This window comes from Pseudophryne corroboree, chromosome 3, assembly GCF_028390025.1.
Source record: "Pseudophryne corroboree isolate aPseCor3 chromosome 3, aPseCor3.hap2, whole genome shotgun sequence".
Classification (NCBI taxonomy): domain Eukaryota; kingdom Metazoa; phylum Chordata; class Amphibia; order Anura; family Myobatrachidae; genus Pseudophryne; species Pseudophryne corroboree.
This window is the reverse complement of record NC_086446.1, coordinates 436,439,347-436,466,710: the sequence shown is the minus strand read 5'-3', so window position 1 is coordinate 436,466,710 and position 27,364 is coordinate 436,439,347. Positions and strand designations below refer to the sequence as shown.

Genomic DNA, 27,364 nt, shown 5'->3' with positions numbered 1-27,364 from the left:
GATCCCAAGAGACTGACGTCCCTTGCCGCGTCCTTTAGGTAATCCGCAGCGTCCTTAATATAACCGAGAGTTAGAAGGACATTATCTTTATCAAGAGTATCCATGTCACTAGCTAAATTCTCAGCCCATTTAGCAATAGCACTATTAACCCATACCGACGCCACAGCAGGTCTGAGCAATGCACCCCTAATTAGCGAAAATGGACTTCAGACACGTCATCCTTGAGAGCTGCCGTGTCAGGAGACGGAAGCGCCACCTTCTTAGACAAACGGGATAGAGCTTTATCAACAGTTGGAGATGTCTCCCATTTTTCCCTGTCATCAGAGAGGAAAGGATACGCCATATAAATCCTCTTGGGAATCTGCCATTTCTTATCCGGCGACTCCCAAGCCTTTTCACAAAGAGTATTCATTTCATGAGAGGGTGGAAACTTCACCTCAGGTTTCTTTCCCTTGAACAAGCAAATCCTTGTTTCCTGTACCGCAGGTTCATCAGAAATCTGCAAAACATCCTTTATAGCCACCATCATGTACTGAATACTCTTAACTAATCGTGGATGTAACGCAGCCTCAGTGAAATAGACCTCGGAATCAGAGTCCGTGTCGGTATCCGTATCCCCCACCTGAGTAAAAGGCCTCTTATGGGACCCGGATGGGGTCTGTACCTGAGATAAAGCCTCCTCCATGGACTTTTTCCACACCTGCGTCTGTGACTCAGACTTATCTAACCTCTTAGATAAAGAAGCTACATTGGAATTTAATGTATTAAGGAGTGCTAGTAAATCAGGAGTCGGCTGCGTCGACAGTGCTACATCTAGCCCCGCATCCCCACCTCCCATAACCTCCTCTGGTGAATAACATTCAGGCTCCGACATGTCGACACGTAGTACCGACACACAACACACACAGAACCGTCCCAGCAAGGTGACAGGCCCACAATGCAGCCCAGAAGAGGAGACAGAGGGAGTATGCCAAGCTCACACCCCAGCGCCTGTATATTGGTACACGAATATATGTACCCAGCGCTGCCTTATTATCAAAAAGACTGGTACCCCACTGCGGCTCCCCTCTGGAGATGCCCCTTTTACTTGAAATCAGCGTGGAGGTCCCGGCAGCGTCTCTCCCTCCGTCTGGTATAGGGACAAAATGGCGCGTGTGAGCCGCGGACCGAAGCCCCGCCCCCTTCCTGGCGGCTTCGGCCCGCCAAATTCAAACTCATGTAAAATGCCGGCGGGGGTCTGTAAAAGGTGCCTCGGCACCCACAATCATATGCCGCCCTTACAAAACTTCAGTAACATGCCTCCCAGGGCGCCCCCCAGCGCCCTGCACCCAGTGACAACCGTTGGTGATATGTGTGTGGGAGCATGGAGCACAGCGTTACCGCTGTGCTTTACCTTCCGTCACTGAAGTCTTCTGCCGTCCTGAAGTCTTCTGATCTTCTCGTACTCACCCGACTTCTGCCTCCTGGCTTCTGTGAGGGGGTGACGGCGTGGCTCCGGGAACAAGCAGCTAGGCGCACCAAGTGATCGAACCCTCTGGAGCTAATGGTGTCCAGTAGCCGAGAAGCAGAGCCTTGAAACTCACAGAAGTAGGTCCTGCTTCTCTCCCCTCACTCCCACGCTGCAGGGAGCCTGTAGCCAGCAGGGCTCCCTGAAAATAAAAAACCTAACAAAAGGTCTTTTTCTAGAGAAACTCAGTAGAGCTCCCCTAGTGTGCATCCAGTCACTCCTGGGCACAAAGTCTAACTGAGGTCTGGAGGAGGGGCATAGAGGGAGGAGCCAGTTCACACCCAGTTTTAATTCTTTTTAGTGTGCCCAAGCTCCTGCGGATCCCGTCTATACCACCATGGTCCTTTTGGAGTCCCCAGCATCCTCTAGGACGTATGAGAAAATGCATTAGAAAAACCCCACACAAAGTGACAAGAAAACCAATAAAATTAATGACTGTCTGCTTTGTTATACTTTTAACAAAGCATGAGAGACCGAATCAAAATCAAAAACTTAACTTGGAAAGACAGGAAGGAGGCTCTGACATCAATTTAAGAATATCTTCCACAGCCAATTAAAGAGTTTTCAGAAAAGGGTTTGCTAAATCATTACACAAATAAATATATTTCTAATATCTGGCCAGCAGGCCACCATGCCCATATGATTTGGTCCACGGCTCAAGAGCCGAAATCTGGATCTATCAGATTTAGCCAACAGCAGGTGGTCAATCAGACAGCCACACCAGGTGAAAAGGCGGATTTAAATGAGGTGTTAAGTCACTGCCGAATTAAATTTGTGCGGCAGGGGTGGTATTCAGTATGCCGGCTGTTGGGCTCCCGGCGCTCAGTATACCGGCGCCAGAATCCTGACATCCGGCATACCGACAACTATTCTCCCTCATGGAGGTCAATGACCCCCCCGCTGGAGGGAGAATCCACCGTGCCCGCAGCGAGCTCACTTGCGCTTGCCCAGCTGCCGGCATAACATGCTACACCAGGCAGGGCAGGATACTCTAGTTTTGAAGGTAAAGTGATCTTTTATTAAACATGACCACACAACTTAACAACTATGACCACAAAAGATGGTCAAGAATGGTATAAATCCATTGCGGTGTGTAATCTTTAGCCAAATGCACCAATTGTGTATAGCAGGATAAAGCTATTTTACCTGATCACTGTAAGGTCAGGTCTAGCCTACGTAATAAGTTTAGCCTTCAATATCAGAAAGTTATTGCACTACTTAAAACAGGGTTATAGCAGCCAGAATTGGCAAAAAAAACAAGGTTTTTAATACTGCATTTATCAAAATTAGATTATGGAGTGCAAAAGGATATTTTCCCCTTCTGTGAAGTTTAACCGAAAGCTGCCCCCCTGGAATATGTTCGGATGATTACACAGAATTTAGACCAACCTGCACATCTCTTTTTTTTCACTGCCACTATGCTTAAAAACAAATAATGCTTCCACAAAATGTCCCATTAGGCTGGAAACCATGTTTTTCTGAATCTGAGCAATGTGGCTGTAAAGAAGATAGTTTGCAGTGGTAAAATAAGATTTTACTCACCGGTAAATCTATTTCTCGTAGTCCGTAGTGGATGCTGGGACTCCGTAAGGACCATGGGGAATAGCGGCTCCGCAGGAGACTGGGCACAACTAAAAGAAAGCTTTTGGTCTAACTGGTGTGCACTGGCTCCTACTTCTATGACCCTCCTCCAGACATCAGTTAGGATACTGTGCCCGGAAGAGCTGACACAATAAGGAAGGATTTTGAATCCCGGGTAAGACTCATACCAGCCACACCAATCACACCGTATAACTCGTGATACTATACCCAGTTAACAGTATGAACAATAACGGAGCCTCTCAACAGATGGCTCAACAGTAACCCTTTAGTTAAACAATAACTATATACAAGTATTGCAGACAATCCGCACTTGGGATGGGCGCCCAGCATCCACTACGTACTACGAGAAATAGATTTACCGGTGAGTAAAATCTTATTTTCTCTGACGTCCTAAGTGGATGCTTGGACTCCGTAAGGACCATGGGGATTATACCAAAGCTCCCAAACGGGCGGGAGAGTGCAGATGACTCTGCAGCACCGAATGGGCAAACTCTAGGTCCTCCTCAGCCAGGGTGTCAAACTTGTAGAATTTAGCAAATGTGTTTGACCCCGACCAAGTAGCTGCTCGGCAAAGTTGTAGAGCCGAGACCCCTCGGGCAGCCGCCCAAGAAGAGCCCACCTTCCTCGTGGAATGGGCTTTCACTGATTTAGGATGCGGCAGTCCAGCCGCAGAATGTGCAAGCTGAATCGTACTACAGATCCAGCGAGCAATAGTCTGCTTTGAAGCAGGTGCACCCAACTTGTTGGGCGCATGCAGGATAAATAGCGAGTCAGTCTTTCTGACTCCAGCTGTCCTGGAAACATAAATTTTCAGGGCCCTGACTACGTCCAACAACTTGGAAGCCTCCAAGTCTTTAGTAGCCGCAGGCACCACGATAGGTTGGTTCAAATGAAAGGCTGATACCACCTTAGGGAGAAACTGGGGACGAGTCCTCAATTCTGCCCTATCCATATGGAAAATCAGATAAGGGCTTTTACATGACAAAGCCGCCAATTCTGATACACGCCTGGCCGAAACCAAGGCCAACAACATGACCACTTTCCACGTGAGATATTTCAATTCCACGGTTTTAAGTGGATCAAACCAATGTGACTTTAGGAAATCCAACACCACGTTGAGATCCCAAGGTGCCACTGGAGGCACAAAAGGGGGCTGAATATGCAGCACTCCCTTAACAAAAGTCTGAACTTCAGGTAGTGAAGCCAGTTCTCTCTGGAAGAAAATCGATAGAGCCGAAATCTGGACCTTAATGGAACCCAATTTTAGGCCCATAGTCACCCCTGACTGTAGGAAGTGCAGAAAACGGCCCAGCTGAAATTCCTCCGTTGGGGCCTTCCTGGCCTCACACCACGCAACATATTTTCGCCAAATGCGATAATGGTTTGCGGTCACTTCTTTCCTAGCTTTAATCAGCGTAGGAATGACTTCCTCCGGAATGCCCTTTTCCTTCAGGATCCGGTGTTCAACCGCCATGCCGTCAAACGCAGCCGCGGTAAGTCTTGGAACAGACAGGGCCCCTGCTGCAGCAGGTCCTGTCTGAGCGGCAGAGGCCATGGGTCCTCTGAGATCATTTCTTGAAGTTCCGGGTACCAAGCTCTTCTTGGCCAATCCGGAACAATGAGTATAGTTCTTACTCCTCTTCTCCTTATTATCCTCAGTACCTTTGGTATGAGAGGAAGAGGAGGGAACACATAAACCGACCGGTACACCCACGGTGTCACTAGAGCGTCCACAGCTATCGCCTGAGGGTCTCTTGACCTGGCGAAATATTTTTCTAGCTTTTTGTTTAGGCGGGACGCCATCATGTCCACCTGTGGCCTTTCCCAACGGTTTACAATCAGTCGGAAGACTTCTGGATGAAGTCCCCACTCTCCCGGGTGGAGGTCGTGCCTGCTGAGGAAGTCTGCTTCCCAGTTGTCCACTCCCGGAATGAACACTACTGACAGTGCTAACACGTGATTTTCCGCCCATCGGAGAATCCTTGTGGCTTCTGCCATCGCCGTCCTGCTTCTTGTGCCGCCCTGTCGGTTTACATGGGCGACTGCCGTGATGTTGTCTGACTGGATCAGTACCGGCTGGTTTTGAAGCAGGGGTTTTGCCTGACTTAGGGCATTGAAAATGGCCCTCAGTTCCAGAATATTTATGTGTAGGGAAGTCTCCTGACTTGACCATAGTCCTTGGAAATTTCTTCCCTGTGTGACTGCCCCCCAGCCTCGAAGGCTGGCATCCGTGGTCACCAGGACCCAGTCCTGTATGCCGAATCTGTGGCCCTCTTGAAGATGAGCACTTTGCAGCCACCACAGCAGAGACACCCTGGATCTTGGAGACAGGGTTATCAGCCGATGCATCTGAAGATGCGATCCGGACCACTTGTCCAACAGGTCCCACTGAAAGGTTCTTGCATGGAACCTGCCGAATGGAATTGCTTTGTAGGAAGCTACCATTTTTCCCAGGACTCGCGTGCAGTGGTGCACCGACACCCGTTTTGGTTTTAGGAGGCCTCTGACTAGAGATGACAGCTCCTTGGCCTTCTCCTCCGGTAGAAACACTTTTTTCTGTTCTGTGTCCAGAACCATCCCCAGGAACAGTAGACGTGTCGTAGGGACCAGCTGTGACTTTGTAATATTTAGAATCCAGCCGTGCTGTTGTAGCACCTCCCGAGATAGTGCTACCCCGACCAACAACTGCTCCCTGGACCTCGCCTTTATCAGGAGATCGTCCAAGTACGGGATAATTAAAACTCCTTTTTTTTGAAGGAGTATCATCATTTCGGCCATTACCTTGGTAAATACCCTCGGAGCCGTGGATAGACCAAACGGCAACGTCTGGAATTGGTAATGACAATCCTGTACCACAAATCTGAGGTACTCCTGGTGAGGATGGTAAATGGGGACATGCAGGTAAGCATCCTTGATGTCCAGTGATACCATGTAATCCCCCTCGTCCAGGCTTGCAATAACCGCCCTGAGCGATTCCATCTTGAACTTGAATTTTTTTATATATGTGTTCAAGGATTTCAAATTTAAAATGGGTCTTACCGAACCGTCCGGTTTCGGTACCACAAACATTGTGGAGTAGTAACCCCGTCCTTGTTGAAGTAGGGGCACCTTGACTATCACCTGCTGGGAATACAGCTTGTGAATTGCCTCTAGCACTGCCTCCCTGCCTGAGGGAGTTGTTGGCAAGGCAGATTTGAGGAAACGGCGGGGGGGGAGACGTCTCGAATTCCAGCTTGTACCCCTGAGATACTACTTGAAGGATCCAGGGATCCACCCGTGAGCGAGCCCACTGATTGCTGAAGTTTTTGAGACGGGCCCCCACCGTACCTGGCTCCGCCTGTGGAGCCCCAGCGTCATGCGGTGGACTTGGAGGAAGCGGGGGAGGACTTTTGCTCCTGGGAACTGGCTGTATGCTGCAGCTTTTTCCTTCTACCTCTGCCTCTGGGCAGAAAGGACGCGCCTTTAACCCGCTTGCCCTTATGGGGCCGAAAGGACTGTACCTGATAATACGGTGCTTTCTTTGGCTGTGAGGGAACATGGGGTAAAAATGCTGACTTCCCAGCTGTTGCTGTGGAAACGAGGTCCGAGAGACCATCCCCGAACAACTCCTCACCCTTATAAGGCAAAACTTCCATGTGCCTTTTAGAATCTGCATCACCTGTCCACTGCCGAGTCCATAACCCTCTCCTGGCAGAAATGGACATTGCACTTATTTTAGATGCCAGCCGGCAAATATCCCTCTGTGCATCTCTCATGTATAAGACTGCGTCTTTAATATGCTCTACGGTTAGCAATATAGTGTCCCTGTCTAGGGTATCAATATTTTCCGACAGGGAATCTGACCACGCACCTGCAGCACTGCACATCCATGCTGAAGCAATAGCTGGTCTCAGTATAATACCTGTGTGTGTATATACAGATTTCAGGATAGCCTTCTGCTTTCTATCAGCAGGCTCCTTTAGGGCGGCCGTATCTGGAGACGGTAGTGCCACCTTCTTTGACAAGCGTGTGAGCGCTTTATCCACCCTAGGGGATGTTTCCCAACGTGACCTATCCTCTGGCGGGAAAGGGTACGTCATCAGTAACCTTTTAGAAATTACCAGTTTCTTATCGGGGGAAGCCCACGCTTCTTCACACACTTCATTTAATTCCTCAGATGGAGAAAAAACTACTGGTAGTTTTTTCTCTCCAAACATAATACCCTTTTTTGTGGTACCTGGGGTAACATCAGAAATGTGCAACACATTTTTCATAGCCTCAATCATGTAACGTGTGGCCCTATTGGAAGTTACATTAGTCTCATCGTTGTCGACACTGGAGTCAGTATCCGTGTCGACATCTGTGTCTGCCATCTGAGGTAGCGGGCGTTTTAGAGCCCCTGATGGCTTTTGAGACGCTTGGGCAGGCACAGGCTGAGAAGCCGGCTGTCCCATATTTGGTATGTCGTCAAACCTTTTATGTAAGGAGTCGACACTGTCACGTAATTCCTTCCACATAACCATCCACTCAGGTGTCGGCCCCGCAGGGGGTGACATCACATTTATCGGCATCTGCTCCGCCTCCACATAAGCCTCCTCATCAAACATGTCGACACAGCCGTACCGACACACCGCACACACACAGGGAATGCTCTGACAGAGGACAGGACCCCACAAAGCCCTTTGGGGAGACAGAGAGAGAGTATGCCAGCACACACCAGAGCGCTATATAACACAGGGATAAACACTATAACTGAGTGATTTTCCCTTATAGCTGCTTATATATATATTGCTGCGCCTAAATTTAGTGCCCCCCCTCTCTTTTTTACCCTTTGTAGCTTGAAACTGCAGGGGAGAGCCTGGGAGCGATCCTTCCAGCGGAGCTGTGAGGGAAAAATGGCGCCAGTGTGCTGAGGGAGATAGCCCCGCCCCTTTTTCGGCTGACTTTCTCCCGCTTTTTTATGGATCCTGGCAGGGGTATTTTTCACATATATAGCCTCTGGGACTATATATTGTGATTATTTGCCAGCCAAGGTATTAATATTGCTGCTCAGGGCGCCCCCCCCCCCCCCAGCGCCCTGCACCCATCAGTGACCGGAGTGTGAGGTGTGCATGAGGAGCAATGGCGCACAGCTGCAGTGCTGTGCGCTACCTTGCTGAAGACCGAAGTCTTCTGCCGCCGATTTTCAGGACCATCTTCATGCTTCTGGCTCTGTAAGGGGGACGGCGGCGCGGCTCCGGGACCGGACGATCGAGGTCGGGCCCTGTGTTCGATCCCTCTGGAGCCAATGGTGTCCAGTAGCCAAAGAAGCCCAAGTTAGCTGCAAGCAGGTAGGTTCGCTTCTTCTCCCCTTAGTCCCTCGTAGCAGTGAGTCTGTTGCCAGCAGATCTCACTGAAAATAAAAAACCTAAAATATACTTTCTTTTCTAGGAGTTCAGGAGAGCCCCTAGTGTGCATCCAGCTCAGCCGGGCACAAGATTCTAACTGAGGTCTGGAGGAGGGTCATAGAGGGAGGAGCCAGTGCACACCAGTTAGACCAAAAGCTTTCTTTTAGTTGTGCCCAGTCTCCTGCGGAGCCGCTATTCCCCATGGTCCTTACGGAGTCCCAGCATCCACTTAGGACGTCAGAGAAAATTACATTAATTCTAGGTCAAAACATGTACTGTATGATCCTTCTGTTCCAGAGTGAATGATTCATACCCTCCAACGGTACCTTTTTTCCGTGGTCTGTACCGATTTTTGACTCTCCACTTCTCCATTGAAAGTATAGGAAAAGGGGCGTTACCCTTGGCCACGCCCCCTTTCCTGATTTGTACCGATTTTTAAGTGTAAAATGTTGGAGGGTATGATGATTGTGTGTACAGTCGTCCCATTATATTGCATCTACTATCACCATACTTTTTAAAGTACCATTACTCACCTATAAAATATTCCACTAAAGAACATGGACAGCTGACAACCAATCAATGCAACCACAGAAGGAGCTATAAGATTGGAGGCTGAAAACACTCCATATATGATAGCCATGCTGTGAAGAAAAACACAGGTATTCAACACACTAATGCTTGATAAACACAAAACACATTCTAGAGACTTCTCCCCTCTAATTCCAGAATATTTACAGATTCAAATGACAGTCACTTAAATATCAGAGATAAGAGACGATTTAAATAATTATGGTATTTAGCTAGTTAAATAATAGAGGAGAACTCTAAGGGACCGGGCTCTTAACCAGGGTTAGGAAACTTTTAAGCAGGGGGGTACAAATACAGTGCATGTTCAATATATGTTCCATTCCAGCACTGGCACCAGTGATGTGTCCCAAGAACATTTGTTTAGTTGTGTTTGGATCGTAGTGAAACATGTTTGCATTGTTGTGGTGGGTTGCAGTTAAAATGCCGGCGTTCAGGATACAGGCGTCGAAATCCTGACAGCTGGAATCCTGGTGCAACTGGCCTATTCCTGTACAGTGTGAATAGATCTTGTGGCGAGCGCAGCGAGCTTGCAAGAGGACTCTTAGCGCTCACCCTTCTGCCGGCATTCTGTTGGGCGGGATATTGACAGCCGGCATCTCGTCCGCAGGTAACGCGTATGTAATCCATTGTAGTGATGTGTTTGTGTGCAAACCAGATATTTTCACCTTGTTCCCTTTTTACTTTGGTTTTACACTGTGATAAATATGTGTTATTTATGTTAAAGGTTATTGATAATAAAAAAAAAAAAAGGAATTTTAGTGTGAGGACAGTGTTTAGTTTTATTATTCTGTAGTCTCTGTACAATTCAGTGATTGTGCACGGATAGTTTAGACCACAGGTTCTCAAACTCGGTCCTCAGGACCCCACACAGTGCATGTTTTCCAGGTCTCCTCACAGAATCACAAGTGAAATAATTAGCTCCACCTGTGTACCTTTTAAAATGTGTCAGTGAGTAAATAATTCACCTGTGCAGCTGCTGGGATACCTGAAAAACATGCACTGTGTGGGGTCCAGAGGACAGAGTTTGAGAACCTATGGTTTAGACCAGGAGTTTTCAAACTCCGTCCTCAGGACCCCACACAGTGCATGTTTTGCATGACACAAGTGTCAGTTTTCCCATGAACACATTGAGCCCGTGTATGGCTCACCTCCCACAGTGTAACCTTCATAGTGCGCCCACCACGGCTGCCTCATCTGGTACGCTTGTGGATGGGAAGAAAAATACATGGACCTGATAGTTTTGTTGCTACCCTACTCTGAATGTTAAGATGCTGCAAACCCCCCCCCCCCCCCCCCCATTTTGTTTCATCTCTTCTAGGGGTAGACTATTCCACCCAGGGTAATCCTACACAGTGCACCCAAGATGGCTGCCTCACCTGGTACCTTGTGAGGGTGGAATACACACAAACCCTCCAACATGACCCGCCCCACTAGGTACAAAATGCTCTGTTTCCGGACTTTCCTCTTAATTTATGATTTCCATCACCTGTGTTGAACTAGTTGAATGATAAGAAAGCTGTTTCTTCACAGGTGATGGCAATAATAAATTAAGAGGGAAGTCCAGAAACAGAGCATTTTTGTACCTAGTGGGGCGGGTCATGTTGGAGGGTATGGACATAACCCATGGGAGTTAATACCCTAAATGCCTACACCAATCCTGCATTATATGTTTACTCTATGCGTTCTAGGTTTTCATTTTTAGGTCTGTGTGGCTTGTGTATTGATGTATTAATCTTCTGTATTATGTGCATTGTTCTGATGTCTGTAAAGCACCTTGAGTCCTGTTTGGAGAAAGAGCGCTAAATAAATAAAATAATATTAATATCATCATCATCTAGGCTGCTGTTGTGGGGGAGTGAATCACCCCCACCTTTCCCCTCCAGCGATCCCTGTCATAGCCCACAACGCTCTATGTCTCACTGGCCAGCAACCAGGTACAGTGGCTGTGAATGCAGCAACAACAGCTGCAGGTGTTGGGATGGTCCATGCCACTGGCCAGTCATACACTGACTGGCATATCGGCACTGCTATCTTGTAGATAGCAGTGCCGATAATGACAGGAGGCTTCTTTTTACACACATCACCACATGGCGGAGAGGCGGTTGTTTCTGCACATACACCACTAAACGCCATAACACTTAATACATCCCCCCACGGCCCTTCAAGTATTTGCTATTGAGCTATTGTCTTGTGTCTTTTCTTGGTAGTAGGAATGGGGTGAATGGATGATTTTTCATTTTGTTTCTATACAGTATATTTGGATTTAGTTTTTGGTACATTGTTCATTGCGGTTGGAATGGGTGCTTTTTGACTTTTCTAATATTGACTTTTAGAATGGTAGGTGTAACCTCCTGTGAGGCTCACGTCCTATTTACATGCATTTTTACTTCAAACTATCAGACATAAGGGGTACAATAAACACATTTTTAAAACTAATGGGGTACAAGCACTTAAAAGGGTTAAGTTGTTCTAAGGTATAAAAGAAATGTGATTAAATGTAATTGCTTGGCAATGGGGAATCAAATATTTAACTTTGTTACATGGTGCCACCCTGAGCAGTCATGCATTGTAAGTCAAAGGCTGATAATTTCATTTCATCAACAGTATGACAGCTCCCATTCACCTTAATAAATTTGAATACAGTGGCAGTTCTCTATAAAATGTATTAACATGTGATCCATGTTAGTAGTGTTATATAGCAGACACTGCATTGTGGCTTTATACTGGTCAGGTGACATGGAAGGACAGCCACTAGTCACAAGGAAGCAGGAAAGGCTGACGTCAGCTGTACACACACTCATCCTGTTTTGAAGTACTTACAAACATCAGTTGACTGAGTTGGTCTTTATCAAACAATACATTTGGAACACACCTAATATTTGAGAGCACACTGACTCAACGACAAAACATATGCTTAGAACAAGAATCATTTTCTTTAAAATTAAAAGATTGTCCAAAAATAGGTAGAGAAACTGATAATTCAGAGAGGGAGAGATATAATTTAGCAACTGCCAGCACTCTATAATGAAACCGTAATGAAGAACACCAGTGCAAGGTCCGTAAAACAGACACTTACCAAATCCATTGGTGGGAAGGAAGGGCAAGCACTCACATCAGTAGGAACAAAAAAGTGTCTTACTAGAGAAACATTATGCCGGACACGCCGACTGTAATGTCCTGCTTTATGTTTGTTCAATAAAACACTGTAATGTCCTGCTTTAGGTCTGTTCAATAAAACACTTTTGATCCTTCCTTCTCCTACTGGATTTGGGGTCTCTATATTTAAAAATATAAATATATGTACATATTTATACATACTTGTGCATCTTAAAACACATGCATTCATCAAAAATTCCATAAAGTGCAATTACCACTGACATAGTATGAATAAGATATACTGCAGGATGCGCAGTTATCCGGCATGTAGGAGTCTCCTATGAAACTGCCTACAGGTAACAAGAAAGAGGAGCTACATCCCCTGTACAGGAATGCACAAACCAGAACTGAAGTGAAATACACGACCAGGAAGTGAAACATTTACAAGCCGAAATAGTTATTGTTGGAAGCTCATATGGTTCATAGTAAAATCTCCATCAATGGTTCAAACTGTTTCCTGACACTGCTGAAATGTACTGTTGATCAAGACCATTGATGGGGAACCTTTCAATGGAAATCCCTATGTCACGCTCGGCGTAGGTTGGGGTTCCAACAACAGAGTTTTGGATGAAGGGACAGCTACCTGTGAGGAGAGTAAACGAGGTGTCTGAATGTAATTCCTCCTCATGGGGTGGAAGCCAAACTAAGTGTTAACGTTGGCCGAAGGGCGTAAAGAAAAGGAGGACTTCGTAGGAAGATAACTGTAGTTTTAATGAATAATCAGGCTGTAAACGAATAGTGGAGAAATTGAAGAAACTGGAAGAATTAGAGTCTATGGTTAAATGATGAAGAGTAAAGCTGAAGAATTCCGGTAAAGAAGAACTGAAGACTTTGATTGAAAGACTTTATAATTGAAAGACGAGGCTGAAGAACCTGGACTCTGAAGAAATGAAGAAGTCTGCGGGAACCGCCGTTAGCACCTGGAGCTCCTCTACGACCTGGGACCCCGTGAGCACTTCCACGAGTGGCAACGAACTTAGACAGCAGGACTGCAGCAGCGTTTAGGTAACCGATGCATGAGAGCAACCAGGAACACGGAACCAGAAGTAACCTGGGAGCACAGAGCTGGAGAACCTTTCACAAGGAGGTAACTTGAAGCACTGGCACTCTCCATCCGAGCCAGCACCCTTTTGTAAGGATTGGCTGGACACAGATTGGGAACTTCATTGGTAATACTCTGGTCTCCAACATGGCTGCCCCCAGCACAGGACACATACTTAGCTGTTAGCACACAGCTTTAGCAGCTTCTGTCTCTGACACACTATACTGTGTCACCACCAGAGGACCTTACCGCAGCGATCCCCGCCGCAGCGCCCGGCTCTCCAGACCCTCGGCCCCCGGCCCTTGGCAGCCGCACATTCATCCAGGAGGACCCGCCGCCAGCAGCTCCCTGCTGCTGCAGACGCGCTGACCAGCGGGACGGTAACCCGGGGAAGCACCCGCCAGCGGTAATGCTCCGGAGCCTGACAGTACCCCCCCTTTTTAGGGTGGGCTCTGAACACCCTTGTGCTTTCATCGGATTCTTGGTATGAAAGGCCCGGACTAATCTTGGAGCGTGGACGCCCTCTTCAGAAACCCAGGCCCTTTCCTCCGGTCCATATCCCTTCCAATCAATAAGATATTGGAGACGACCACATCTTTTACGACAGTCAAGGATCCTATGAACTTCAAATTATTCTCCCTGAGCAGCTTGCACCTTGGGAGGTCTAGGGAGTGCAGCCCGAAAATGGTTAAGTATGAGAGGCTTCAGTAAGGAGATGGGAAATGCATTTGGGATCTTCAAGAACGGAGGCAATGTCACTTTGTATGCTACTGGATTCAATACTTTTTCAACAGGATATGGTCCAATGAATCTGGGGGCAAATTTCTTGGAAGGGACCTTGAGTCTTAATTTTCGAGTAGAAATCCAGACTTGATCACCCACTTTGAGACTAGGGACAGCATTCCGTTTCCGATCTGCAAATAATTTATATTTATTGGATGTTTTAAGCAGAGCCTAATGAACTTGTTTCCACATCTTCGTGAATTGTTGAAGGGCTAACTCTGCGGCAGGTACTTCGAGAGCTGGAAGTGATTGGAAAGCAGGAACACGTGGATGATGTCCATAATTCACATAAAAGGGTGTGGAATGGGTAGCGGAATGGTAGAGATTATTGTGAGCAAATTCAACAAATGGAAGATAGTCCAGCCAATCGTCCTGAGAAGAAGACATGAAGAGTCGTAGGAAAGTCTCTAAGTCTTGGTTCACTCTCTCAGTCTGGCCATCCGTTTGGGGATGGTATGCAGAGGAGAAACTTAATTCCATTCCAAGAGCTGAACTTAGTGCTCTCCAGAATTTAGCCACATACTGAGGCCCTCGATCGGAAACTCTCTCTTGTGGAAGTCCATGTAACCGGAAGATGTCTGATATGAACATTTTGGATAGTTGTGGAGCGGTTGGAAGACCTGTGAGTGGGACAAAGTGCGCCATTTTGGAAAATCGGTCCACAATGACCCAAATGGTGTTTCGTCCTCTGGTGACAGGTAGGTCAGTTATAAAATCCATGGAGATGTGTGTCCAGGGTTTTTGTGGAACCGATAGCGGATGAAGAAGACCTGATGGTGATCCTCTTGGACTTTTATGTTGGGCGCACTTTGGGCAGGCAGCTATGAATTCCAAAGCATCCATCTTCAGATGAGGCCACCAATAGGAGCGTTGGATGAACTTAAGAGTCTTGAGGCTACCTGCGTGTCCCATACACGGTGAGAAATGAGCCCACGTGAGCAGTCTTTTTCGGAGTTCTGGTGCAACGAAGGTTTTTCCCGGTGGAGGAAGCGGAGTAGTACGTGTTGCAGCAAAGGAGGCAGGATCTAGGATGAATTGTCTGTCCGGAAAATCTGTGGACTCATCGGAACTCAATGAACAAGAGAGCGCATCCGCTTTCGGATTAAGAGAGCCTGGACGATAACTGAGCTTGAAAGAAAAACGTGAGAAGAACAGTGCCCACCTGGATTGCCGTGGGTTTAAACATCGGGCGGTCTGAAGATATAAAATAGGATTTTAATACCTACCGGTAAATCCTTTTCTCTTAGTCCATAGAGGATGCTGGGGTCACCATTAGAACCATGGGGTATAGACGGGATCCGCAGGAGACATGGGCACTTTAAGTCTTTGAAAGGGTGTGAACTGGCTCCTCCCTCTATGCCCCTCCTCCAGACTCCAGTTATAGGTACTGTGCCCAGGGAGACGGACATTTCGAGGAAAGGATTTATTGTTAAACTAAGGTGAGATTCATACCAGCTCACACCTCAAGCATGCCGCACAATGTGGCATTCAACAGAACACAAGCCAACGGCATGAACAATTGCAGCAACATGCTGACAATAAACGTAACACAACATGTGTGTAACCACAACTAATAACTGCAGATACAGTACGCACTGGGACGGGCGCCCAGCATCGTCTACGGACTAAGAGAAAATGATTTACCGGTAGATATTAAAATCCTATTTTCTCATACATCCTAGAGGATGCTGGGGTCACCATTAGAACCATGGTGTTACACCAAAGCGCTAAAACTAGCGGGAGAGTGCGGATGACTCTGCAGCACCGATTGACCGAACTTAAGGTCCTCATCGGCCAAGGTGTCAAACTTGTAGAACTTTGCAAATGTGTTTGACCCTGACCAAGTAGCTGCTCGGCAAAGTTGCAATGCCGAGACCCCCCCGGGCAGCCGCCCAGGATGAGCCCACCATTCTAGTGGAATGGGCCTTCACCGATTCTGGTAACGGCAATCCAGCCATGGAATGAGCATGCTGAATCGTGTTACAGATCCAGCGTGCAATGGTCTGTTAGGAAGCAGGACATCCAACCTTGTTGGGAGCATACATGACAACCAGAGCCTCTGTTTTCCTAATCTGAGCCGTTCTGGCGACATAAATCTTCAAAGCTCTGGCCACATCCAGAGGTTTTGACTCAGTGAAGGCGTCAGTAGCCACAGGCACCACAATAAGTTGGTTCATGTGGAAAGAAGAAACCACCTTCGGTTTAAATTGTTGACGTGTCCTCAATTCAGCTCTATCTTCATGGATGATCAAATAAGGGCTCTTGTGAGACAAGGCCGCTAACTCAGACACCCGCCTTGCAGATGCCAAGGCCAACAGGATGACCACTTTCCAAGTGAGGAATTTCAACTCAACCTTCCGTAAAGGTTCAAACCAATGTGATTGAAGGAACTGCAACACCCCATTAAGGTCCCATGGTGCCACTGGAGGCAAATGGAGGTTGGATGTGCAACACGCCTTTCACGAAAGTCTGAACTTCTGGAAGGGAGGTCAACTGTTTCTGAAAGAAAACCGATAAGGCTGAAATCTGTACCTTAATTGAGCCCAATTTTAGGCCCGCATCCACACCTGCTTGTAGAAAATGGAGAAAACGTCCTAGCTGAAATTCTTCCGTAGGAGCCTTCTTGGATTCACACCAAGAAACATATTTTCTCCAAATACGGTGGTAATGTTTAGACGTTACCCCTTTTCTGGTCTGAATAAGTGTGGGAATGACTTCACTGGGAATACCCTCACAGGCTAGGATTTTGCGCTCAACTGCCACGCCGTCAAACGTAGCCGCGCTAAGTCCTGATACACGCACGGCCCCTGTTGTAACAGGTCCTCACGCAGAGGAAGAGGCCAGGGATCTCCTATGAGTAATTCCTGAAGATCTGGATACCAAGCCCTCCTTGGCCAGTCTGGGACAATGAGGATCGCCCGGATCTTTGTTCTTCTTATGATCTTTAGAACTTTTGGAATGAGAGGAAGTGGAGGGAATACATACACCGACTGAAACACCCACGGTGTCACCAGAGCATCCACTGCAATTGCTTGAGGGTCCCTTGACCTCGAACAATATCTCTGAAGCTTCTTGTTGAGACGAGAAGCCATCATGTCTACTTGAGGAACTCCCCAACGACCTGTCACCTCTGCGAAGACTTCTTGGTGGTGGCCCCACTCTCCTGGATGGAGATCGTGTCTGCTGAGGAAGTCTGCTTCCCAGTTGTCCACTCCTGGAATGAAGATCGCTGACAGAGCGTTTGTATGCTTTTCCGCCCAGCGGAAAATCCTTGTGGCTTCTGCCATTGCCGCTCTGCTTTTCGTTCCGCCCTGACTGTTTATGTACGCTACTGCTGTTACATTGTCCGACTGGATCAGTACAGGCAGATCTCGAAGAAGATGTTCCGCTTGCAGAAGGCCGTTGTAAATGGCCCTTAACTCGAGAACATTTATGTGGAGACAAGTTTCCTGACTTGACCATCTTCCTTGGAAGTTTTCTCCCATTGTGACTGCCCCCCCCCAGCCTCGGAGGCTTGCATCCGTGGTCACCAGGATCCAGTCCTGTATCCCGAACCTGCGCCCCTCTAGAAGGTGAGAGCTGTCCAGCCACCACAGGAGTGATACCCTGGTCTTGGAAGACAGGATTATCCTCCGGTGCATGTGTAGGTGGGACCCGGACCACTTGTCCAACAAGTCCCACTGGAACACTCTGGCATGGAACCTGCCAAACTGAATGGCCTCGTAGGCCGCAACCATCTTTCCCAGCAACCGAATGCATTGATGGATTGACACTCTTGCTGGTTTCAGCATTTGTTTGACCAGACTCTGAAGTTCCAGAGCCTTGTCCACTGGAAGAAAGACTCTCTGTAGTTCTGTGTCCAATATCATTCCCAAAAACGAGAACCGCATCGTCGGAATAAACTGTGATTTTGGCAAGTTTAGGAGCCAACCATGTTGCTAAAGAACTGTCAGGCAGAGTGCAACGTTTTGCACCAACTGGTCCCTGGATATCGCCTTTATTAGAAGGTAGTCCAAGTATGGGATAGTCGGGACTCCTTGCTTGCGAAGGAGAACCATCATCTCCGCCATCACTTTGGTGAAAATCCTCGGAGCCGTGGACAGACCAAACGGCAACGTTTAAAATTGGTAATGACAATCCTGAATTGCAAACCTCAGGTAAGCCTGATGCGGATGATAAATGGGAACATGTAAGTAGGCATCCTTTATGTCCACCGACACCATAAAATCCCCTTCCTCCAGACTGGAGATCACTACTCGGAGAGATTCCATCTTGAATTTTAATTTCTTTAGGTAGAAATTTAGGGATTTCAGGTTTAGGATTGGTCTGACCGAGCCGTCCCGCTTCGGGACCACAAACAGGCTCGAATAAAAACCTTCTCCCTGTTGTGACTGGGGAACCCTAACGATAACTTGATTTTGACACAACTTTTGTATTGCGTCGCAAACTACCTCCCCTGTCCGGAAGAGAAGCTGGTAAGGCCGATTTGAAAAAACGGCGAGGGGGAACGTCTTGAAACTCCAGCTTGTACCCCTGGGATACTATTTGTAAAATCCATGGGTCTAGGTCCGAACGAACCCAAAACTGACTAAAGAGTTTGAGACGTGCCCCCACCGGTGCGGACTCCCGCATAGGAGCCCCAACGTCATGCGGTGGAATTGGCAGAAGCCTGGGAGTACTTCTGCTCCTGGAGGCCTGACAAGGCTGGTGATCGTTTACCTCTTCCCCTTCCTCTAGCAGCAAGGAAGGAAGAACCTCGGCCCTTTTTGTATTTATTGGGCCGAAAGGACTGCATCTGATAGTGGTGCGTTTTCTTTTGTTGTGGAGGAACATAAGGTAAAAAGGATGACTTACCCGCGGTAGCCGTAGATACCAAATCATCAAGGCTGTCGCCAAATAAGGCCTTACCTTTATATGGTAGAGATTCCATACTTTTCTTGGAATCAGCATCAGCATTCCATTGGTGAATCCACAACGCACGCCTAGCTGAGACTGCCATGGCATTGGCCTTTGATCCCAAAAGACCAATATCTCTCGCAGCTTCCTTAAGGTATGCTGCAGAGTCCTTGATATAACCCAGCGTCAAGAGGATGCTATCCCTATCTAGGGTATCTATGTCGGATGACAAGTTATCTGCCCACTTTTAGATAGCACTACTTACCCACGCAGACGCAATGACAAGTCTGAGTAGCGTACCCGTGGTCGCATAAATGGACTTTAACGTAGTTTCTTGTTAACGATCCGCAGGATCCTTAAGGGCCGCCGTGTCAGGTGACGGGAGAGCCACCTTTATTAGACAAACGTGACAGGGCTTTGTCCACAGTGGGGGGTGACTCCCACATTTCCCTATCCGCCGAGGGAAACGGATAAGCTACCGTAATTCTTTTGGGAATCTGAAACTTTCTGTCAGGACCTTCCCAGACTTTTTCAAATAGCGTGTTCAGTTCATGAGAGGGAGGAAACGTTATCTCAGGTTTCCTTTCCTTATACATACAGACCCTTTTATCAGGGACAGCCGAGTCCTCAGTTATATGTAATATCTCTTTAACCGCCACAATCATGCACTGAATGCTTTTTGCCAATTTTGGATCTAATCTGGAATCGCTATAGTCGACACTGGAATCAGAGTCCGTGTCGATAGCAGTGTCTGTCAACTGGGCCAACGTACATTTTTTTGTGACCCTGAGGGGACCTGACTTTGCAGTAACATATCTTCCACAGTTTTCTTCCATGCCTGGGTCTGTGACTCAAACTTATCTAGCCTCTTACTAATAAGAGCCACATTAGCATTCAAGGCGTTCAACACATTTACCCAATCAGGCGTCGGCGGTGCCGACAGGGTCACCGCCACAGTCGTGTGTGTCCCTCTAATACAGCCTCCTCCTGGGAAGAGCCTTCAGCCTCAGACATGTCGACACTCGTGCACCAAACACCCACAGACACACTGGGCATATAGGGGACAGACCCACAGTAAAGTCTGTCAGAGAGACATAGAGGGGATTTGCCAGCTCACAACCCAGTGCTAAATCAACGGGACTGGAATCACCAAGAAATTGCCTCAAACCTATAGCGCTTTTACGATCACATATATTGCACAAATTTACATGCCTCCCCCCCGTTTTGCATCCCTGGTACTTGTCAGTGTGAGGAGGACCAGCGTCTCTGCAGCTTACGGGGTGGAAATGGCGCCGCGAGCTGTGAGGAAGAAGCTCCGCCCCCTTAATGGCGCGCTTCTGTCCCGCTTTTTCTAATATTTATACTGGCGGGGGTTAGGACAGTGCCGTGGCACTAATGTCCCCTCTTGCCAGTGGAATAATGAGGATGTTTTTCAGCTGCCCAGGGTGCTCTCCCTCCCCCCCCCCCCCCCTGCAGTGCTGTGTGTGTGCGGGAGCTTGGCGCGCAGCATCCGCCCGCTGCGCGGTACCTCAGAAAATGCCGTCACTGAAGAAGTCTTCTTTTCTTCTGTTACTCACCTGTCTTCTGACTTCTGGCTCTGTAAGGGGGTGACGGCCGGCAGCGGGAGTGAGCATCTAGGCGTACCCAGCGATCAGCACCCTCAGGCGTTAATGGTGTCCTGTAGCCAGAAGCAGAGCCCTTGAACTCACTGGAAGTGGGTCATACTTCTCTCCCCTAAGTCCCACGAAGCAGGGAGACTGTTGCCAGCAGCCTCCCTGAACATAAAAAAAACCTAACAAAAGTATTTTTCAGAGAAACTCAGTAGAGCTCCCTGTAGTGCGTCCAGTCTCACTGGGCACAATTCTAAAACTGGAGTCTGGAGGAGGGGCATAGAGGGAGGAGCCAGTTCTCACCCTTTCAAAGTCTTAAAAATGTCTCCTGCGGATCCCGTTTATACCCCATGGTTCTAATGGTGACCCCAGCATCCTTTAGGACGTCTGAGAAAAGATTTTTGTGATCTGTGGTTACTGATTGGGTGCTGAGCTCCTTACAGCAAGTACCTCCACTCTTCAAAAGCAAGTTTTATGGCAACCAATTCTTGTTCTCCAATGGCGTAGTTTTGTTCTGCCAGAGAGAATCTTCTGGAAAAATAAGCACAAGGATAAACTTTCTGATCCTCGAAGTACTGGGATAAGACGGCCCCCACTCCTACTGAAGAAGCATCCACCTCCACCTGAAAAGGACGACTGAGATCAGGTTGCCGAAGGATAGGAGCAGACATGAAGGCCTCTTGTAGAAACGAAAAGGCTTTAGTGCCTCAGGTGGCCAAGCTGCAGAATTAGACCCTTTTCTTGTTAGTGCTGTAATCGGGGCAATGATGGAGGAATAATCTTTAATAAACTTCCTATAGAAATTGGCGAAGCCTAAAAAATGCTGGATTCCCTTCAGAGTGGTAGGAAGGGTCCAATCTCTGATTGCTTGGACTTTGGCAGGATCCATCTGTAATTCCCTCCCGGAAATGATGTAAACCTAAAAAAGGGATGGAGGGAACCTCAAACGTGCACTTCTCCAGTTTACAAAAAAGAGTTGATTTTCCCTTAGACGTCTCAAGACTTCTCTGACTTGTTCCCGATGGACTTTCAGATCTTTGGAAAATATTAGAATATCGTCCAGATACACAACTAGGCACTTATAGAGGAGAACTCTGAATAATTTGACATAATTCTGGAAGACTGCTGGAGCATTGCATAAGCCAAAGGGCATCACCAGATATTCGTAATGCCCGTCGAGAGTATTGAACGCAGTCTTCCACTCGTCTCCTGTGCAAATGCGTATAAGGTTATAAGCTCCCCACAGGTCCAATTTGGTGAAAATAGTAGCCCCCTTTACTCAGTCAAATAGTTCGGGAATCAAGGGCAAGGGGTATCTGTTCTTAACTGTAACTTCATTGAGGTCCCGGTAGTCGATGCAAGGCCATAGGCCCCCGTCCTCCTCCTTAACAAAAAAAAAAACCCTGCTCCGGCTGGAGAAGAGGAAGGGTGAAGGAACCCTTTGGCCAAATTCTCCTGTATATACTCAGACATCGCTTTGGTTTCCGGGAGAGATAAAGGGTACGTTCGGCCTCTGGGAGGTGTTTTACCAGGCAGTAAATCGATAGGGCAGTCCCAACTTCGGTGGGGAGGCAAGGTATCCGCCCCTTGCTTACTGAACACGTCCAGAAAGGGCTGATAGGCATCTGGGAGATCAGTGGAGTGTAGGGTAAAGAGTGGCTTGACGGTGGATAAACAGCTTTGAGAACACGACTCCCCCCAGGCGAGTACATCCATAGTTTGCCAATCCAAGCGGGGGTTGTGCTCCTGTAACCACGGGAATACTAGTATTATTTTTTGAGAGGCTTTGGGAATTACCAAGAAAGAGAACTTCAGAATGGAGAATACCAACTTTCATCTTCAGAGGAGCTGTACTGTGGGTGATGATCCCTTCAGGGATATAACTTCCGTCAACCGCGGTAATAGAGGTAGCTAGCTCCAAACGAGTGGTTGGTATTTCAGACTGTCGGACTAAGGCGGAAGTAATGAAACTTTCTGCAGCTCCAGAATCCAAAAGTGCTGTAACATGAAGGGAGGTAGAGGGAAGTTCCAGACATACAGCCAACAGCGATTCCTTCCTGGTAAAATTAGTTGGGGAATGCTCCTAGCTTAACCTCTCCTGCGTAAGCTACGAGCGGGAGTTTCCCGGTCGTTGAATACAAGAGTTAAAGTGGTCGGCCGCCCCACAATACATGCAGAGGTTGCCCTGTATGCGTCTTTGACGTTCCTCATTGGTGAGATGAGAGCGGTGGACCTGCATGGGTTCTTCAGTAGACTGAGGATGGTCTAGGAGTGGGACAGGCCCGAGGTTTGGGTCGCTCGAACCTTGTTCTCTCAAGACAGCGCTCCTTGTATCTTAGATCAATCTTGTTACATAAAGAAATAAGCTGATCGAGCTTAACTGGCACATCCTGAGTGACCAGATCATCTTTAATTTTGTCGGAGAGACCGTTCCAAAAGGCGGCAATGAGAGCCTCTTCATTCCAGCCCACTTCGGAAGACAGAGTACGGAATTGGATCACGTACTGGGTGATGGAACGGGTTCCCTGACGCAGACGCAGAATCTCCAAAGAGGCAGAGGTGGTCCGGCCTGGCTAGTCAAAGATTTTACGAAAAGTTGCCACGAATTCCGGGTAATTCGAGAGTATGGGATCAGTTCTCTACCATAAGGGTGAAGCCCAATCCACAGCTGGTCCGGTCAGAAGTGAAATGATGTATGCGATTTTGGTCCGATCAGACGGAAAGTTAGCTGACTGAAGCTCAAACTGGATCTCGCATTGATTGAGAAACCCTCGGCATTGCTTTGGACTACCGTCAAATTTACTGGGTGGCGGTAGTTGTAAACGAGGAACTGGAATCGACACAAGAGGAGTAGGTGCTGGCGGATTGGAAGCTGGAACTGGAGTCCGAGATGTGGAAATGGCTGTGTGAAGAGAATCCAAACGAGTGGACATATTCTGCATGAACTGTACAATCTGTGCCTGCATCGCCTCCTGTTTATTTAGACGAGACAGAATATCCACAGAGGCATCGCCCCGGTAGCCTGCTCACTTGCCGGATCCATTGGGCCAGTGCTTACTGTCACGCTCGGCGTAGGTTGGGGTTCCGACAACCGAGTTTTGGCTGAAGGGACAGCTACCTGTGAGGAGAGTAAACGAGGTGGCTGAATGTAATTCCTCCTCATGGGGTGGAAGCCAAACTAAGTGTTAACGTTGGCCGAAGGGCGTAAAGAAAAGGAGGACTTCGTAGGAAGATAACTGTAGTTTTAATGAATAATTAGGCTGTATACAAATAGTGGAGAAATTTAAGAAAATGGAAGAGTTAGAGTCTATGGTTAAATGACTTGAAGAGTGAAGCTGAAGAACTCCGGTAAAGAAGAACTGAAGACTGTGCTTTATGATTAAAAGACGAGGCTGAAGAACTTGGGACTTTGAAGAAATGAAGACGTCTGCGGGAACCGCCGTTAGCACCTGGAGCTCCTCTACGACCTGGGACCCCCGTGAGCGCTTCCACGAGTGGCAACGGACTTAGACAGCAGGACTGCAGCAACGTTTAGGTAACCGATGGATGAGCGCAACCAGGAACACGGAACCAGAAGTAACCTGGGAGCACAGAGCTGGAGAACCTTTCACAAGGAGGTAACTTGAAGCAGTGGCACTCTCCCTCTGAGCCAGCACCCTTTTGTAAGGATTGGCTGGACACAGATTGGGAACTTCATTGGTAATACTCTGGTCTCCAACATGGCTACCCCCAGCACAGGAGACATACTTAGCTGTTAGCACACAGCTTTAGCAGCTTCTGTCTCTGACACACTATGCTGTGGGGGTAATTCCAAGTTGATCGCAGCAGGATCTTTGTTAGCAATTTGGCAAAACCATGTGCACTGCAGGGAGGCAGATATAACATGTGCAGAGAGAGTTAGATTTGGGTGTGGTGTGTTCAATCTGCAATCTAAATTGCAGTGTAAAATAAAGCAGCCAGTATTTACCCTGCACAGAAACAAAAGAACCCACTCAAATCTAACTCTCTCTGCACATGTTATATCTGCCTCCCCTGCAGTGCACATGGTTTTGCCCAACTGCTAACAAAAATCCTGCTGCGATCAACTCAGAATTACCACCTGTGTCACCACCAGAGGACCTTACTGCAGCGATCCCCGCCGCAGCGCCCGGCTCTCCAGACCCTCGGCCCCCGGCAGTCGCACATCCGTCCAGGAGGACACGCCGCCAGCAGCTCCCTGCCGCTGCAGCCGCGCCAACCAGCGGGATGGTAACCCGCGGGAGCACCCGCCGGTGGTAAGGCTCCGGAGCCTGACACTCTACACCTTAGTTTTCTCAGCCTCCCAAGCATGCTGCTGTCAAAGTCAGAAAAATATCACGCTGCACATTGCCATATATGCACCTCATGCGTGTGCCCGCTGCACGGGCATGAGCTCTCCCGTGCGTGCGTATACTCGCAGTCGCGTGCACTCGCAGGCGCACGGTATGCGCATTTACGGTAGAGTTTGTGTGCGTCTAGCGGGCGACTCAATCGTTACATATTTTAGTCATATAATGTATTTTGTAGATTATGGTCCTGTTGATAGAATCTGAAAGTTTAGTTAACGTAGCATGTTCAGAGACAAAGAGATCCCTCTTTGTTTGATACGAAGGGTCAGACAGGGGTTACACAGTGGTGTTTAGTATCCATCGGAAGGGTATATAATTAGCAATATTCCGGTGTTGGTTAGAAACGGATTAATCGCTCGTGCGTATAGTTATGACTATAAGAAGTTTATGGACATTTACTATATTTGCAGTTTATTACCCATGCGGCGGGAAACCTGAGTTTCCCTCCCACTTGAGCAGTTTGAAATAGTCACAGCCCACCTGTATGAACCAACCTATGACCTTTTGTTATAATGCGGAGACGGATTCCTGTGTCCAATGAACAATAAGAATATAGGGACCATTGTACTGTACTGTGTGTAAGTGTATATAAAGACAAGCCGACCTGGGCCAGCTCCATTCTACTCTTCTCAACAGTTCTCATCACTGATAATCGGGAGCTGGATATCCAGGAAGGCGCATGCGATTGTTTCCCCTTGTGCGTAAGTTCTCTGCAGCCATTTTACCTCCTATTTGTTGTAAGCCATTCTCTCTCTCCTTCCCCTTTAAATGTAATAGTGTTGCTATTGTATTTTAACGTGTAGTAATTCTGTTAGATATTTATGTTAGCCTGGTAGTGAATAAACTGTACTGTATATTCTTTTGCAAGAAGGTTTGTTAGAACCTTAGACCGGTATTTGAGTGTTTATTATATTTCTAAGGGTTCTCTGAGCGTCTCAGTCGCTCATATACATTGCGTTGCATCTACACATTATCACTGCATAAAGGTTTACAGTATAAGTACCTTCTTTAAGGTATAATTATTAAGGTTTAATTCTGTGAGCGTCAGCGCCGCTTGTGATCTCCTCGTGGTCTCGAGCGTCCGCTACGCTGGTAGCGTATCATTACGGTAATCGGCAGCCTATGGTGTGCTTGATACCAACAGCGTATTCTCGCGAACGTTTGTGTCGCTCGAGCGGCTCGCTCCCGATACAGCGTCCGCTACGCTAAGGGCGTACCCTTACGGTACCTCGTGCGCCAATTGCGTACTGTCTCTTAACCTTTTATAGTGTTTAACATAGGGTAAATCAGTAGGCTTCATCACTGCCTTGACTCCACCCCCTGCTTTATTCCGCAAAGGGTGTGGTTCAATCAGGCACAATTATGCCGCAGCTGCAAGTAAGTGTGGCTATATGCCGCAGCTGCGTTAGTTCCGGACTTGCTGATTTTTGTTTACAGCCCCGTAGGGGGGAGAATTCCACTGCCGTTGCTGGTGTTTCTACAACTTGCCCCTAACTGAATGGACCTCTTAATCTTTGCCAGTCTGGTTGCCTCCACCTTTCAAATATTGTCAGAATATGCCACTTTTTTTTTTTTTCCGCCAAGATGCTACAAAAACTCTTGTCCACGCTCACATCATCTCCCTGCACAACATTTACTTATCTGACACTGCCCTCACCCATCTACACTCACTTCAATCTATCCTAAGTGCTGCTGTTTCCTCTCTCACTGCTCCACATATGCAGTACCTGCAATCCCTATACTGTTTTCTCCATGTCCTACAAAATCCAATTGAATTCTCAACTGTTACCTACAAAAACCTCAGCAAACCACCCCTACATACATCTGAAATTGCATATGTAAATATCCTCCATCTCACCCCCTTTAGATCAAACTCTGGCCTGCACCTCTGGTAACCACCTGTCATTCCACCTAACCGAATACTCCTGTACCGCTTTCCACCAACAGAATTCCCGACCATGCATGATCAGACTCTCCCACAGCATCAACTCTTTACATTTTCTCTGCAAATCTCTCTTCAGTAGAGTTTATAGTAAATGTGCATACAATCCTTCGATTTTTCTCACAGATGCGGTCAAAATCGAAGGATAGCACCTAATATCTCACAAGTGTATGGGCACCATAATACACAAACTCCTCTAGGGACATATTTTAGTTACAATGAAAGCTCTCTCATTGAGTATGGCCCTCCCTTCACTGTGTTTTCCTCTAGACCAGTGGTTTTCAAACTGTGTGTCATGGGACAATTCCAGGGGTGCCTCAGGGGGTGGTCTTCTGTATGCCGAATGTCGGGATCCCGGCGCACAGTATACCGGCGCTGGAATCCCGACACCCGGCATACCGACAACTATTCTCCCTCGTGGGGGTCCACGACCCCCCTGGAGGGAGAATAAAATAGTGTGGCGCGTGTAGCGCGCCACCGTGCTCGTAGCGTGGCGAGCGCAGCG

At 47.7% G+C, this 27,364-nt stretch overlaps 1 protein-coding gene across 1 annotated transcript in view; it reads right to left on the bottom strand.

The window, feature by feature from the left end:
- Nucleotides 1–27,364, bottom strand: part of MFSD11 (major facilitator superfamily domain containing 11) — a 162,755-nt gene that overhangs the window by 123,478 nt on the left and 11,913 nt on the right. Inside the window, exon 4 of the mRNA XM_063960439.1 lies at nt 9,009–9,116. Within this exon, the coding sequence (XP_063816509.1) occupies nt 9,009–9,116 (108 nt within the window). The remainder of the gene's footprint in view (nt 1–9,008; nt 9,117–27,364) is intronic.